The following is a 16,885-nucleotide window of genomic DNA, read 5'->3' as shown; positions in this document are numbered from 1 at the left end:
TGTTAACATATTATGCTATTTTAATGTCTTTGAAAGAATTTCTTTGATAGTCTCGTACTTTTTCAAAGTTGAACTAACGTTTTGTTTGTCTCGGCAGTTGTTGACGTTCAGAACGTTCAACTTGCGCTCTATCGTTACGATAGAGAAAGAATGTTCACGGTTTCACATTGCAGTAAGAGTAACCGTGTCTAGCGTTTTGTTCATTCTTTCTTAACTTAATGGTTTTGATCCTAATAAGGAACTTTTCTTTTTGGGAAATATTTCAGTTTTTTCCTTTAACAATAATATGTTTTAACGATATATATGATTGGGCTCTTCTCTCAGGTTCTAAGTCAAGAGAGAGAGAGAGAGAGATAGAGACGGAGGGAGAAAGAGGATAAACGTTTCCCTCAAGCCTGCCAGGCGTACGAGTAACGTCGTTATCGTTTTGCTCTTATCCCTAGTCTCTTTAGTGGAAGAAACTAAACGTTTCTAGAGTGATCTAGTGTTTAGTCTCTTTCCAGCCACTGAATTTTCTTTCATTAGATTTTTCTGTTACATTGTAATTCTGTTTTCGCAATTACTAACTTTTGAGAAGGATAGAATTGCGTGTTTCAGGTACAAACCACTTAAAGTTTCGAGTTCAGTGAAATAAGTGCAAACAGAAATCAAAGTGATAAGTGATTGATGTCAGTGTTATGCGTGAGGGTACTTTTGTGCGCGCCAGTCGTCCTCCCAGTCCGGGACCTCTTGCAAGCTCCCAAGCCCAGGGGAGAAGCAATGTCGAAGGACAAAAGGGTTCGGCAGGCCTTGATCGGCGCACAGAAGTATCCTCGGTGGTTGTGGGCGTGTCTTACAGAGACCGTCACTCCCACCCGCAGACGATTGAGCCCTTATTTTGCTCGTCTGCAGAAGAGATTTAGAGGAGAAAATAAAGGCAGAGTAACGCTGGTCTCAGGTCTCTAGACCTCTTAAACGTAAAATCCAGACCTATGCCAGACGTACGAAGTAAAGTTCAACAACCCGGATGCAGTCATTGGGTTAGCTCTGACTCTCCTCAGTCATCAGTTTGTCGGGCTGAGAGTGCGCCTACACTCCCCCCCGCCTATGCTTGCTCCGCCTGATCGCAGTACCACCTGCCAGGCGTACGATGTTGTGGACTCTTCTACAGTCCATGCAGCACAGCTTTCGGACCTGATGCGTGAGTGTCGTACTGAGAGTGTTGCACCTCCTCCTCCTCCTGCACCGGTGGTGCACCAACCGCCTACACCCGTTCAGCCTGTGCTGCACCCGCCTGCACCGGTGGTGCACCAACCGGCTGCACCCGTTCAGCCTGTGCTGCACCCGCCTGCACTCGCTGCACCCAGTCGCAGCACCATCTGCCAGGCGTACGATGTTGTGGACTCTACTACAGTCCATGCAAGCACAGCTTTCGGACCTGTTGCGTGAGTATCGGGCTGAGAGTGTTGCACCTCCACCTGCACCCTTTCAGCCTGTGCTCAACCCGCCTGCACTCGCTGCACCCAGTCGCAGCACCATCTGCCAGGCGTACGATGTTGTGGACTCTACTACAGTCCATGCAAGCACAGCTTTCGGACCTGTTGCGTGAGTGTCGGGCTGAGAGTGTTGCACCTCCACCTGCACCCGTTCAGCCTGTGCTCAACCCGCCTGCACTCGCTGCACCCAGTCGCAGCACCTTCTGCCAGGCGTACGATGTTGAACCTCTTTCTGTGTTCGCTGTTCCCAGTGTTGTTCAGCCTCAGCCTTCTTTAAGGCAACCTTCGGTTTGGGATCAGGAGGATTACTCCACTCTTCCTCCTCCTCCCCTGGCTGCTCCACCGGTGGTGCAACTCTCGGTGGAGGTACAACCTCTTCCACCTGTGAGTCAGTCTCCTCAGCTGCTGCACCGAGCTTAACCCGTGCACCCTGTTCCTGCGCCTTAGACACCTCTGCTTGCGGGAACTTTACCTTGTTCTGCGCAACCTCGGTCTCTTCACGCTCCACTCATACCACAGGAACAGGAACTTTCTGCACCTTCCACTGTTGTTGTTCCAGCTCGTTCTGACTCTGCTGTTCAGCATACCTTACCTCCATTTTCAAACCATGGCAAAAATATGAATCATGAGTTATGAATGTAAGGTAAACATTATGTTGATTTTTAAACCCCATGCAAGCATGCATAAAGCACTCTAGCACTGGTCATGGAATTTCTAAGAATGTTAAACGCCATGCACACGCTCTGCTTTCCTTACAGCAGGCTCTGCTTACAGCAGGCTCTGCTTACTACATGCTCAGCATTCAGCATGCTCTGCATTCAGCATGCTCTGCATTCAGCATGCTCTGCATACAACATGCTCTGCATACAGCATGCTCTGCATTCACAACATGCTCTACATACAGCATGCTCTGCATACAGCATACTCTGCATTCATCATGCTCTGCATACCTTACCGCATGCTTCTCAACATATCTTGGGTTGTTGCCAACTCACTAGACTGTCAAGCAGTTTCATAACGTTGCCTTCTAGTCTGCTGCTTTTGCACCAGTGAACCCTCACTCAGAGAACTTAGCTTTTCTAGGATAAGGTCCCTGTAGATGAGAAAGTTCTTTTTTCCCTCCTTCTGATATTCCCTTGAGGACTCTGTCATTTGGAGGGAGCCTTTAGCTGCATAACCTCTTATGGACTTTTATTTAAGCATAACATGCTTACAGGGAAGGTAATGGTTCCACTTCAGCCGCTAATCCCGTCTGTTACCACACCTGCTCCCATAGACCTTGAGCTGTGTTGCATGACATGCAGTCCAAGCTTAGTCCTTGTTAGAGGATTTTTTGTTTACGGAGTCAATGTGTCACGGGGAAGACGTTCAACAACCAACAGAAGGGACTTGTTGTGACGCAGTGCGGCAACCTCAGCAACCCGTTAAGGAGTTGTCTGTACGACCCAGATAGTCTAGACAGATTCGGGTTGTCACTGTACTTCCTCGCTTGCCCATGATTGACAGTTTACAGACTGTGCAGCAGTATCATGATCTTGTGTCCGGCTCCGTCAGACGACTGGCTTTTAAGAGCTCCCACAAGTCGTCGCTGTCTGGAGATTTTCAAATGGACTATGGATCTGACCAAGGAACTGGGCCTCCTGGTCAATTTTGAGGAGTCTCAGCTCGTTCCATCCCAGACCATTGTTTCCTTGGGTATGGATCTTCAGAGTCGAGCTTTTCGGACTAGTCCGTCGGCCCCAAGGATCTTCCAAGCCCTAGAATGCATCCAGAGCATGCTGAGAAGGAACCGATGCTTAGTCAGGCAGGGGATGAGTCTAACAGGGACACTTTCATCGCTGGCCCTGTTCATCGAGTTAGGGAGACTCCTCCTCCGCCCCCTTCAGTATCATCTAGCTGCTCACTGGATAAAGGACATGACGCTAGAGACGGGCTCAGTTCCTGTTTCCGAAGAGATGAGGTCTACTCTAACGTGGTGGAAGAACAGCATTCTTCTCAAGGAAGGTCTACCTTTGGCTGTTCAGACCCCCGACCACCGTCTCTTCTCGGACGCATCGGACACGGGCTGGGGTGCGACACTGGACGGACAGGAATGCTCGGGAACATGGAATCAGGAGCAAAGGACACTTCACATCTATTGCAAGGAGTTGTTGGCAGTTCATCTGGCCTTGATAAACTTCAAGTCCCTCCAGCTTAACAAGGTGGTGGAGGTGAACTCCGACTACACCACAGCCTTGGCTTACATCTCCAAGCAGAGAGGGACTCATTCTAGGAAGTTGTTCAAGTTCGCAAGGGACCTCCTCATTTGGTCAAAGATCGAAAGCTCACGCTGGTAAGGAAGCTCATTCAGGGCGATATGAATGTCATGGCAGATCGCCTCAGCCGTAAGAGTCAGGCCTTCCCCACAGAGTGGACCCTTCACAAGAATGTTTGCAGCAGACTTTGGGCCCTGTGGGGTCAGCCAACCATAGTTCTATTCGCTACCTCGATGACCAAGAAGCTCCTCTTGTATTGTTCTCCGATTCCAGACCCAGCAGCAGTTTGCGTGGATGCCTTTCTGCTGGATTGGTCCCATCTCAACCTGTATGCATTCTCGCCGTTCAAGATTGTCAACAGGGTACTTCAGAAGTTCGCCTCTCACAAAGGGACACGGTTGACGTTGGTTGCTCCCCTCTGACCCGCGAGAGAAGGGTTCACCGAGGTACTGCAATGGCTGGTCGACGTTCCCAGGACTCTTCCTCCTAGAGTGGACCTTCTGCGTCAACCTCACGTAAAGAAGGTACACCCAAACCTCCACGCTCTTCGTCTGACTGCCTTCAGACTATCGAAAGTCTCTCAAGAACTAGAGGCTTTTCGAAGGAGGCAGCCAGAACGATTGCCAGAGCAAGGACGACATCCACTCTCAGAGTCTATCAGTCTTAATGGGAAGTCTTCCGAAGCTGGTGCAAGGCCAATGCAGTTTTCCTCAACCAGTACCACTGTAACCCAGATTGCTGACTTCCTGTTTCATCTAAGGAACGTAAAATCCCTATCAGCTCCTACGATCAAGGGTTACAGAAGTATGTTGGCAGCGGTTTTCCGCCACAGAGGCTTGGATCTTTCCTCCAACAAAGATCTACAGGACCTCCTTAGGTCTTTTGAGACCTCAAAGGAACGTCGGTTGTCCACTCCAGGCTGGAATCTAGACGTGGTCCTAAGGTTCCTAATGTCATCAGGATTTGAACCGTTCCAATCAGCCTCTTTTAAGGACCTCACATTAGAAACTCTTTTCCTCGTGTGCTTAGCAACAGGTAAAAGAGTAAGTGAGATCCACGCCTTCAGCAGGAACATAGGTTTCACATCTGAAACGGCTACATGTTCCTTGCGGCTCGGTTTTTTTTGGCTAAAACGAGCTTCCTTCCCGTCCTTACCCTAAGTCGTTCGAGATCCCAAGCCTGTCCAACATGGTGGGGAACGAACTAGAGAGAGTACTTTGCCCTGTTAGAGCTCTTAAGTACTATCTAAGAAGGTCAAAACCATTACGAGGACAATCAGAAGCCTTATGGTGTGCTATCAAGAAGCCTTCTCTACCAATGTCTAAGAACTCAGTTTCTTTCTACATCAGGCTTCTGATTAGAGAAGCAAATTCTCATCTGAAGGAAGAAGACCTTGCTTTGCTGAAGGTAAGGACACATGAAGTGAGAGCTGTGGCTACTTCAGTGGCCTTCAAACAAAACCGTTCTCTGCAGAGTGTTATGGATGCAACCTATTGGAGAAGCAAGTCAGTGTTCGCATCATTCTATCTCAAAGATGTTCAGTCTCTTTACGAGTACTGCTACACCCTGGGTCCATTCGTAGCAACGAATGCAGTAGTAGGCGAGGGCTCAGCCACTACATTCCCATAATTCCATAACTTTTTAACCTTTCTCTTGAATACTTTTTATGGGTTGTTCGGTCGGCTAAGAAGCCTTCCACATCCTTGTTGATTTGGCGGGTGGTCAATTCTTTCTTGAGAAGCGCCGAGGTTAAAGGTTGTGATGAGGTCCTTTAGTATGGGTTGCAGCCCTGTATACTTTAGCACCTTTGGGTTGATTCAGCCTCCAAGAGGAACGCTGCGCTCAGTAAGGAAGACGAACTTAAAAAAGAGACAGAGTAACGGTTCAATTCGACTTCCTTACCAGGTACTTATTATTTCATTGTTATTTGAGATAACTGTTATATGAAATATGGGATACTTAGCTATCCTTTAATCTTGTACACTGGTTTTCACCCACCCCCCTGGGTGTGAATCAGCTACATGATTATCGGGTAAGTTTAATATTGAAAAATGTTATTTTCATTAGTAAAATAAATTTTTGAATATACTTACCCGATAATCATGATTTAATTGACCCTCCCTTCCTCCCCATAGAGAACCAGTGGGACCGAGGAATAATTGAGGAGGTGTCAACAAGAAGTACTTGAGTACCTGGCCACAGGTGGCGCTGGTAAGTACACCCCCTTCTAGTATTGTGATAGCTGGCGTATCCCTCCATAGAATTCTGTCGGGCAACGGAGTTGACAGCTACATGATTATCGGGTAAGTATATTCAAAAATTTATTTTACTAATGAAAATAACATGTTTAAGAATACAATATCACAACTCTGTTTCCTAATATAATATCCCAAATCGTAGCGTAAAGGAGGAAATTCATAGTAGTAGAGCATACTGGTATAGGCATGCTGGAGTACCCTCATGTTGGTGAGCCATACCCACCAAAACATTTTTTCTCTGAAAATATTTTGGTATTTCTTTTTGATATGAGAAACAAAATTCCTGTTGAAAATTTTGCTTTTTAAATATTTTTCATAAAGTTGGGTTTTGTCCATAAACCTAAAGTGTTAAATATACTTTTAATAAAATTACCCAAGGAATTGCTTCAGTAACAAAATATGAACATTAATATATTTAACATTAGCTTCTATTAACCATATATTGTAGCATGTAGACCAGATGATTGGACTTGTAGAGATGGGTCATGTATACCTGCACAAAGAAGGTGTGATAGTCAGTATGACTGTAGAGACTACTCTGATGAGGAAAACTGTCCAGGTAAGAAGTAGTATTATGTCTTAGCATTCTAAACTACGTAAATTGTTTAATCTCGAGTTTCACCATGTAACTAAAGTTAGTGAATGATTCTTATTATGTAGTTAAATTCAGATGATAATTTTCAGGTAATTTTCATATTTTTATCTCTTTCTGCATATCCTATTTCTTTACTCGCCTTAGGTTCATACGGCTTACTACTCAAAGTTAGTGAGCTGTCAACTTCTGTTATGAAATTTCATATTTCTCATTTTCCCTCAATTCTGTGGTCTTACTCCTAGTATCGCATTGAGCTTTTGTGGTGGCATACAATAGGGTAATTATCTTGGCTTTGATGCACTAATTCTATAAAAAAATCCTCAAATGTTAAACTCATGAATTATAAAGGACCAGTTTTGTAATTTTCACTTTCTTTAAATCTTGTTTATTTCACACTGATCTTTGTGAACTTGAAATTCACTGAGTACAGTATACTGTATTTTAAATATTAGTCATGAATAAAGTTTAACAAATTTTTTTTCATTTTATGACAAATATTTGCTTTGCTGAGGTACAGTATATAATATGCAAAAGTACTTATAATCACTTAGATGATTAAAATCATACACATATTGTTGTAACGATGCTCTCGAAACATTTGGCACTATGTAGTACAATAGCTTAGGAAAAAATCATTCACATTGTGAATAAAGTGTGAAAATCTGCAGCATCCTGGCTCAGTTTTCAATGCTCTTTCCCACAAAAAGGAGACACATTATATCACCAAAATTAACGCTGCCATCTAGATTTTTCAAAATGGCCGTCGACAAATAAATTCAGCTAATTTTCCAGCCTTTTGGGCACATAAATTGCTGTTTAATTATGTTAACTTGTATTCACACTCAAAGAATCTATTAGATTTGACTTTAGCTTTAACTTTATTCTTTCATATAGAATATTCCAATACTAAAACAAAAAAGTGATAAATTTCCTGAGGAGATAGGTCTACAAGTAGATTAGATATGCCGCAGGTACGACCAAGCACTAAAATACTTAATTCAACTTAGAAGATCAACAATACAATATATAAATGGGTATTTGATACTTTTTCTCTGAAACATTGCACACATCAAGTAAGAACTATTCATACACCAATAACATGGAAATGACCAAAGTGAGCATAATGCAGAGACAAGTCATTGAATCTGGACTGGAAGCATGTTCCTACACATTTGCACAGTTTGGTACATGAAAGTGCTGTATTTGAACATTTACAAGGGGGCGTGCATGTCTTTTTGCAGCTACATTTGATAAGTTCTTTGCATAACTTGGCTGTTTCTGGGAATACAGTCCAGAACAATATACAGTGGTCACTCGAAATCTCGGTACATCCCCAAGCTTATGGTGATGGTAGTCGTTGATTAGCCTCAGGTAACTGTGCCCAGACATATCCTGCCTGATAACTAGCTCTCTTGATGTGCTGATTGAGAACAGCATTTGTTGGAGGCATTCGATCCAGTTGCCCACCTTTTGCAAACAAGTGGGCCTTTCAGATACACACAAATGTGGCTGTAATATCAAGTAATGCTGTCCAAGTATCCCAGGTGGTTACTTTTCCAATACTGCTGAATGATGAGGTGGTGTTACATCCAGTAAAGGCATGAAAAAATGGAAGTGCTCTGGCCTTTTATTGTCAAAGCTTGCTGGAAAGTTTATTCGGCTGAGTCCCTGGTTAGGCTGGAGGAACGTAGAGAGTAGAGGTCCCCTTTTTTGTTTTGTTTCTTGTTGTTGTCGGCTACCCCCCAAAATAGGGGGAAGTGCCTTTGGTATATGTATGTATAAGTCTACAGTTCTTCTTTATACCAAAAGCAATTCACAATTCATCCAGTGATAGCTAGTGAAAATTAGTGACTGCTAGAACTATTACATCTGTGTCAACTGATCTGATAAGGATTTTCCTGTGGTGGTTTTAGCCTTGTGTCGGCTTCCTCATGATTGCAAGGAGCAAGAATAGGCCATGCATCACCCCCATGTGACACAAAAACCCTGGTCCTTCAGTGCAATAGATCTCTTTCCCTTCCAGAAGAGATCTGACCAATGCATTGAGACAAATACTGAAAGCAATCACTTTTATTTTCGTCCACTCAGAGAAAATTCTGCCAGTTCTTTAGGATTGGTGTAGAACTTGCGATTCTGAAGTGGGTTCCAGATCTTCTCTTTTATCTGGTTTAACTCTTCAGACTACCTTTGAAGTACCAACCCAATGTCACATCTTGACGCTTTGTGATCTGTAGGTTTCTCAGTATGTAAGATATGAACACGTATTCAGTATAGTCACCAAATGTAGCACAGGTTTTTGGAGGGAGCATAATGACCAACACACCTCCATCTAGAATTTTGACATCTACAACTGGTGAGCTATAATTCTCTGGTGTAACACGCTTATCAAAACTTTTGATAAGGTCCGACTTTGTTCTCTGTTTAAGATCGCGTATATCAGGAGAGAAGGTGGCATACCAGGGTTTTCATGTCTAAACAACTCATCCATGTCTCCATTGCGAGATTTATATGAGATGTTCATCCTACTGAATAGCCCCAGTTGTTTTTAAGAGTATTCATCTGGTGAGAAGTTCTCGCCTGCTTGAGGGTGATGTTTTGTGATACAGGGTCAATTTGTTTTTGGAGATGGTATCTGATACTAGGGTTACTCGTTGCTCTAACCATTCAGCAACAGATTTGGCATATTGTGATTATCCAATTGACTCTACAGTCCTGAGCACTAGCCACGGCACTTTCACCCATTACTTCCTTCATGTCGATTCAGACTAGGTTATTACTGTCATCTGTGAATAGGTTTCCCAATTCCTGAAATGTTGTGACTATTGATTTCGTATAGATTGCAAGTTTTCTTTGCACAAAATAAGATTGGTTGTGGTGCTTATTCAATTTCATGGGAGTTGTTAAACATGAAGTTTCAAATTTATTATTTGTCCGAGTGATTTCTTGGCCAGCTGTGATCCATTGAATTAAAGCATAAGGGTTATCTGTGATTCCAATGATATCTCCGTCTCCTTTGAGTTATTTATTCATCAGTCCATGGGCTTAATCCATGGCAATTAATGAGAATATGCTCGATAACTTCTTTGCAAGGAGGTAACCCTTCTGAAATCCACTATAAACAAGTGGTACTTGGTTTTTGAGCTGCACCATATCCTTGATATGGATAGAGAGTCATCTTGCATTGTTTGTATGATTCATAGAGATCATCCATGGAACTGCATGGTGCTTGAAATTCACCTGACACTGAGAACACATAAACTGTTTTAAAAGCAGTTCAAATTCAAGAACCAGATTCCATTATTGGAATTGGAGAGATTGCTTGATGTTTGCCTTGATCTCTGTCTTCATGTTCATCTTTTCCTAATCACCCGAGAGAGAGACTGCAAATACCTCCTAGGCTGGCATCTACAGGATTTAAATAGAAGCTGCTGTAACTTGGTACTGTATATACTGTATATAGAGATCATATGACATGCAGTTCTTTCAGTATTGCATCTGTTCAATCCGTAGTTGAAATTTCTGACTAAACAAGGGTCACAGTCTAGCTTCTTTCATTGAGAAAGTCTCTAAGTCTCTTGATTTTTATTTGACAATTATCATCTGATATGAATTTTTTGTATGCATTTTGAAATATTTCTCTAGTACTAGATTATGAATACAGGACATTACTAACAAAATTATTTTAATGCATGAAATAACCCGTTATATGTGTAGGTTGTGGACCTTTTGAATGGACTTGTAGGGACGGATCTTGTATTCCTTCAGAAGCACGTTGTGATAATTTTTATCATTGTAGAGACTATTCTGATGAAGAAAACTGTTCAGGTAAGACTAATTATTGTGTTGACATGCTTAGTCATTTTATCTTAGATGTTAAACCCTTATTGATTCAATATGTTGGAATGAAAAAGATTTTTTAATGAAAAATCAAGGTGTGACTTTAAATGTTTATATGCATGCAGATAGATGTAGGCCTGGTGAGTGGAAATGCTTAGATGGTACATGTATACCAGAATCATATCATTGTGATGGAACTCCTCAGTGTCTGGATCGATCTGATGAGGAAAATTGTGTTAGACCTCAACGTAAGTAAAAATAACGGATTTCATAATGATCTCATTTGACATGATTATGAGTAACTCGTATGAAAGTAATAATATACTAACATAGAACTTAAGTGAATTCTGGGTACTATGGATTGTATTGTTCTTTACCCAAGTACAGGATGTATACTAATAGTTTACAAATCAGAATAAATTTTTTATATATTTTCATGATTTTTCCCACATCCATCAGCAGTCTTTATAGTGTTGATACAAATAAAAGAAATATTAAGCCTCCCTATTTATAGCTATACATTTCCTAATTTACACATACATTTTATATCAATGAAATAAGATATGTTACTAGCTCCCTAAAGTCACATGAATTATTGCTTTTCAGTTTTTCAAATTACATAATTGATTCTAGTACCAATCTAAGATTTACATTTCTTTCAAGAAGCTCTCATTAAAGAGTATAACCTTAAATGGATTTTGCCAAGCTACCAAATAAATTTATGAGGAAGGATAGTGTTCATTTTCCCTCAGCCCATTTTACACTTTAAAGGTTAAAAGCACAGTATATGTAAATCTGAGACCACTATAGTAATACTAACCTGTAGTTAGGTTTAATGCATGCATCAACCTTTTTTTGTAGCTTGTGGACCTGGTGAATGGACTTGTAGGGATGGTTCTTGTATATCTTTGGAAAGAAGGTGTGATAATCAGTATGACTGTAGAGATTATTCTGACGAAGAAAGCTGTCCAGGTAAGGTTGGATTGATTATCTTGGTCTCTAGTTAAATCTTGTTAATACAGGTTTGAGTTACATACAAACTGTACTGAGATGCATTTGTATAATGTGCATAGACTTTTATATTTTTATGCATACTATGCATGGCTCTTGACACACTTTTAGACTTTCTATTATATTATTTACTTGTAAAAGCCAGAATGGAAACTTTTGATTGAATTAGGTGGTTTGAAAGTGCTGGTACTGTAAAATTACTAAACCTGGAGAAAGGATTACCCATAATTGTTACATTACCCCTATCAGAATTATGATTATGGAAAGTACTAGGCTTCCATTGATAAGAATTAACTTTTAATAGTATGTACTGGTATACTTATTTGATTGAATTTGCAAATACAGGACATTCTGCATTTGTGTTTGTCATGTGAAGTGCAATTTCTAATACACACCAGAATACATAATGTTTTACTTAAGATTATTACCTTTTTCTATTATATTTGGTGTTCGGTTGTGTAAGGAAAAGTTATACCAGCTTTTCAAAGTACATTTCCATATTAATGACTAGGTAATTTTTTTTTATATTAACAAATGTGCAACATTTACTGTATAAACAGATAAGATGCTTCATATGATGGAGAGTATTACAATTGTATAACTTGACCTCTCTTGATTCTTATGCATTTTAACCATATTGCATATTTGTACATTCATATTGATGTACAAGTAGAGAAGTAATACAGCATTACACAGTCAAGCTTGGATCCTAATTTTTCTTTAACTTGATGCATGTAATAACTTTTTTTTGTAGCATGTACCTCCGCTGAATGGACTTGTAGAGATGGATCTTGCATACCGTTGCAGTCAAGATGTGACAATCAGTATGACTGTAGAGACTACACTGACGAAGAGAATTGTCCGGGTAAGATTCGATAACTTCTTTGACTTTGCATTCAATACAGTTTTCATATCCTGAGCAATTCCTTCTATCATTCTAAGAACACTTTATAGGGGTTTGATATATGTAATTCCTTTTCTTAGAGGAAAGTGTACTCTCATTTTCTTCTGTATGGGATAATCGAAAAAGATCGCCTTTTATGTTTTATGTTGCTGAGAACATCAGCATGTATAATCTTTGTAAATACTGTAGATGAAAGCATATGAAAATTAACATTGCATGGTTTGGAAGAGTAAGTCATGTTTGCATGCAGAAGAGTGTAGGCCTGAGGAATGGAGATGCTTAGATGGAAGTTGTATACCACGGACATATCGTTGTGACCGAATACCACAGTGTCCAGATAGGTCAGATGAAGATGGCTGTGCAAAACCTCGACGTAAGTGCCACTTGTTTGTGTGAAAAAGCTATGTTTTCATCTTATTTTAACTACTGTAAATTGACAAGATTATATCAAAATCCAATTTATTTTTCAAATGTCATAAAAATTTCTCAAGTAATGAAACGTTTTCATTGGTAAACTTATTTCTCATATATTCTCTGATGATTGATCCATTTATCAACAAGTCCTTTCTGTAATTTCAATGATCGCTAAGTTTTACGTAATGGAAAACATGGCTTAATTATGTCAAGTTTAAGCTTTTCACACACTTTTTCTACAAGTATATATTGTGTCTCTTAAATAGGCCTATGAAAACATAAAAAATAGACTATATCGGTATACGGTATTTTGAGCAATACATATTGGGCTTCGTCTTAGTGGAAAATGACTGGAATTCATGGAGGTCATATATTTATTGATGTAAAAGCCAATTTTATGTTTATCTAGCTTTGATTAAAAGCAAGATTAATCTCTGGGGATAACCCCTTTGTCTTTTCATAGCCAAGAACCACAGGGAGTGCTCTTTTTGTTTAAAAAAAAAAAAGAGTATAACAAATGTTGGATTCATAGTACATAGAAAAACTAAAACATTCACGTGATTCAGCCCCTTCTGCTTGCTACTCTTGTTTGTTCCGTAGAACTGCTTATTTTCTTTTTTGCCTGCACAAGGCAATGGACTCATTTTATCAGTTAAGGTACAATAGGCCTACAGTGGAGAAATTGAGATGTGACAGTGTGTGAGCCTACACAAGGGTCATCCCCATGGCCACTCTAAACGTAGTATAACCACTTCTCAGCTCCAACCGAAGCATTTGAACAAAATTTAAATAAGTGTGAATCCCATTTTAAAAAATCCTTCTGATACACCACAAGTTAGAAATACAATAGCAAACAAATGTTGCGCATTAAGGATTATTTCATGGCGAGAATGGATATTTGGATCTAGAGTTTGTGTTCATTTAAAGAGGATTGAATTACATTAATGTGAGGGTTTTGGAATACTAAACTATCATTAAGTAATTTAGAGAGCTAGACTTGAGGAGGGAAAATTAGCTCTTTGAATCCCTGTGTACCAACAGAACCCTTACTGACTGGCACAAAGAGCTGCTAGACATAGCTTGAAGAGTTAGCCTAGGATTTGAAGTAAGATAGGTTTGTCTGGGATGATGGCCAATCCCAGTGACCCATTTCCATTTAGTTTCACTAACACAGCCAAACAAAGTTTAAGAATCTTATTAATGTTAATTCCTGCAAGGGTGGGGCTTCAGCTGCCTCACACAATTCTCACATTACCACCTAGACATAAATCCCTTGAACAACCCTCTCAAGAAGAGTTTAAGAAGCCAGAAAAAGACATCCCCTTAAATTGAATCAATAAAAATGCATCACAGAATTTACTAAAGAAACAAAATCATATTCAAGGGTTTGAGTATCGTATGTTCGAACACTAAGCGATGAGGGTACTGAAAGACAAAGGGATGTGATGTATGCAGACAGCAGTGCTGCCATGCACCACCCTATAACTTTAGCACTACGTTAGAGGTGTAGGGACATTGCAAGAAAAGAAAACAGGAAATTTTTTTATCTTAAGGGTTGACCTTGATATGTAATGCCCTATGAGTATAGATATACAGTAATACCCAGCCCCGTGTCATTAATTGGCTCCCAAGATGTCGATTTTTGACATTGGTCAGATTTTTGCCATAAAAAGTGACTAATACATTTCCTTTACACATACTGAACACAAAATATCACTTACATCATGTAATCATTTTATGAGAACCAGATACTTACATTGATAAGCTTTCATGTGAAGACAGTACAGTACTGTAAATGACAACGAAGTTTAAACTTGTTGCAAATGCTTTTCTTTTGAACAGTTTGATATGTCTCGTTTTATATGACTTATATTTAACATTGTTACTGATTTTATTTCCATAAGTGAACATAGCTTTGCCAGCCTAGTGATTGAGCTGGGAATGGGGGATTTTGGGATGGCAAGGGTCTAGATATATGTAATATTTATTAGATGAAGATCAACATAATGTAGTATAAAACGACATAACTTAGATTTTATTTTTGTATTTATTATTTAAATGACCAACAAAGTTGGAACTGCTGTGTGTTGAACCAACGTAAGATATGTATTATTGTAAGTAAATTTTTATATTACCATGAGGAGATTGCAAAATATTTATTGGGGCCAAACTGGATGTTGCCCATCACAGATATGATCTGAAAACAAGATCTGTGAAGCATTGTTTAAAGGATTTGTGGGTTGGGTTTCAGCTTTTTCTTTTAAGACATTTTGTCCATACAAATTGAAGATTTTGGAATCGGCCATCATAATTCAAACAAACTACTTGAACTTGTCCAGTCTGATAGGCGTTGGAAACTAGATATTATGAACAAAATCCTCACGAATCTGCTCATCTAAAGACAATCCAGCAACTCTTGTCACTAGATATATCCATCACTAAATACAGTAAGTTAAGACGTTAACCTCTAATACAGCCCTCAAGAATAGAATATTGAGAATCCACATAAGGGAACCAGACATGGATTTTCTTTTCCCAAACTGACTAAGTACACCCTCTTTTTAATAAATGTAAATTTAAATTTTTAGACTTTATATAAATATATAACCTGGCAGATGATCTTACTGCATTAGTATAGACCAGCAGGGGTCACTTGCCCTAGTTAGATAGGCACTGCTCATCACAAGGAACTGGCTATCCGCTAATGAATTTAGCCTGAACAAGATAAATAGAAGAAAGACAGTGAAAATGAGAATGGAATATGCAGTGGAAGATGAAATATCATTTGAAGGGGGAAAGGATTAATGAGGTGGATTTATTTAAATATTCAGGAACTATGATAACTAATACAGGATCTTTAGAATTTGAATTTAATGAATGATTGGAAAATGAAAATCAGACAATGGCTAAGTTAAGTAAAATTTGGCAATCAAATTGCCTGAAATTACATATAAAAATCAGGCTATATGTTAGTTTTGTGAGATCGGTGTTATTATATGGACATGAATCATGGTAAAACAATGAAACAATATCTAACAGATTTTGTAGACTTAAAAACAAAGTCCTCAGAAGGATATTGGGAGTTAAATGGCAGGACAGGATTAGAAATGAAACTATAAGAGAGATTACTCGAGTGCCCTATGTGGATGATATCATGGTGAGGGATAGATGGAGATGGTTTGGGCATGCTCTTCGCACTCCCCAAGAGAGAATAATTCACCAAACATTCAACTGGGTTCCAAAAGCAGAGTTTGAAGACCCAGGCCTACATGGCTGAGGACAAGGAAGCGTGAAGCAAATGATGATTGGAGAAGTATTTATTTAAAAGCTCAAGATAGAGATGACTGGGGCCATCTAACCGAGGCCCTTTGCGTCGATAGGCGTAGGAAGAGAGGATGATTATGATGAAATATGTATATTACTTCTATGAAGTCCCTATCTTTTTCAACTGAGATGACCAATGCATGTATTGGTGTAAATGTAGTATTTATTTGATTTATTTGTTACTTTTATGGCCTTTTTAAAAATCATTGAACTGCTTAGGTTAAATTAAGGACAAAAAACACTCATTATTTTTACATTATACACACACACACAGATATATATATATATATATATATATATATATATATATATATATATATATATATATATATATATATATATATATATATATATATAATGAAGTGTATGTGGGGTTCTGAAGGTTATGGCTGCATCAGTAGCTTTGATCTGATACAGAGTTTTATCTATTTGTATTTCAATATTTTTCCCCGCTGTGACACGTGTCAACTGCGAGATATATATGTCTATTATTACTCTTCATGGGTACAAACAAAACATTACTTTTTAAAGCTTACAATTTCTGGAAAAAATAATCCCTTACGATCCTTAGAACAGATACGGTTGGTGATCTTGAAATCCTTTTAGGTGCATGTGTTTTATTCCTGCACAGAGTAATTTGGTCACTGCAGAGCTCATAAGTGAATTGGAAGAAAAGTTTGAGCAGTCTCAATTCTATCTCACGATGGTAATGGATAAAAAGATTTAGTAACATCATGACGGTGATGAGGGCAGATTTATCAGTCTTCTATCTTTAAAAGTCAGTTTTAAGCATTGAAGGCCACACATTTTTA

General features: G+C 39.4%; 1 protein-coding gene across 2 annotated transcripts in view; it reads left to right on the top strand.

Moving 5' to 3' along the window:
• The window catches only part of LOC137632462 (low-density lipoprotein receptor-related protein 1B-like), a 199,142-nt gene that overhangs the window by 28,756 nt on the left and 153,501 nt on the right, over nt 1-16,885 (top strand). For both annotated transcript variants that reach the window (XM_068364396.1, XM_068364397.1), the window contains exons 15-20: nt 6,437-6,547; nt 10,298-10,408; nt 10,546-10,668; nt 11,282-11,392; nt 12,186-12,296; nt 12,586-12,708. In XM_068364396.1, coding sequence (XP_068220497.1) covers nt 6,437-6,547; nt 10,298-10,408; nt 10,546-10,668; nt 11,282-11,392; nt 12,186-12,296; nt 12,586-12,708 — 690 coding nt within the window. The remainder of the gene's footprint in view (nt 1-6,436; nt 6,548-10,297; nt 10,409-10,545; nt 10,669-11,281; nt 11,393-12,185; nt 12,297-12,585; nt 12,709-16,885) is intronic.

This window comes from Palaemon carinicauda, chromosome 41, assembly GCF_036898095.1.
Source record: "Palaemon carinicauda isolate YSFRI2023 chromosome 41, ASM3689809v2, whole genome shotgun sequence".
Lineage (NCBI taxonomy): Eukaryota > Metazoa > Arthropoda > Malacostraca > Decapoda > Palaemonidae > Palaemon > Palaemon carinicauda.
The sequence above is the reverse complement of the archived record's forward strand: the minus strand, read 5'-3'. Positions and strand labels throughout refer to the sequence as shown.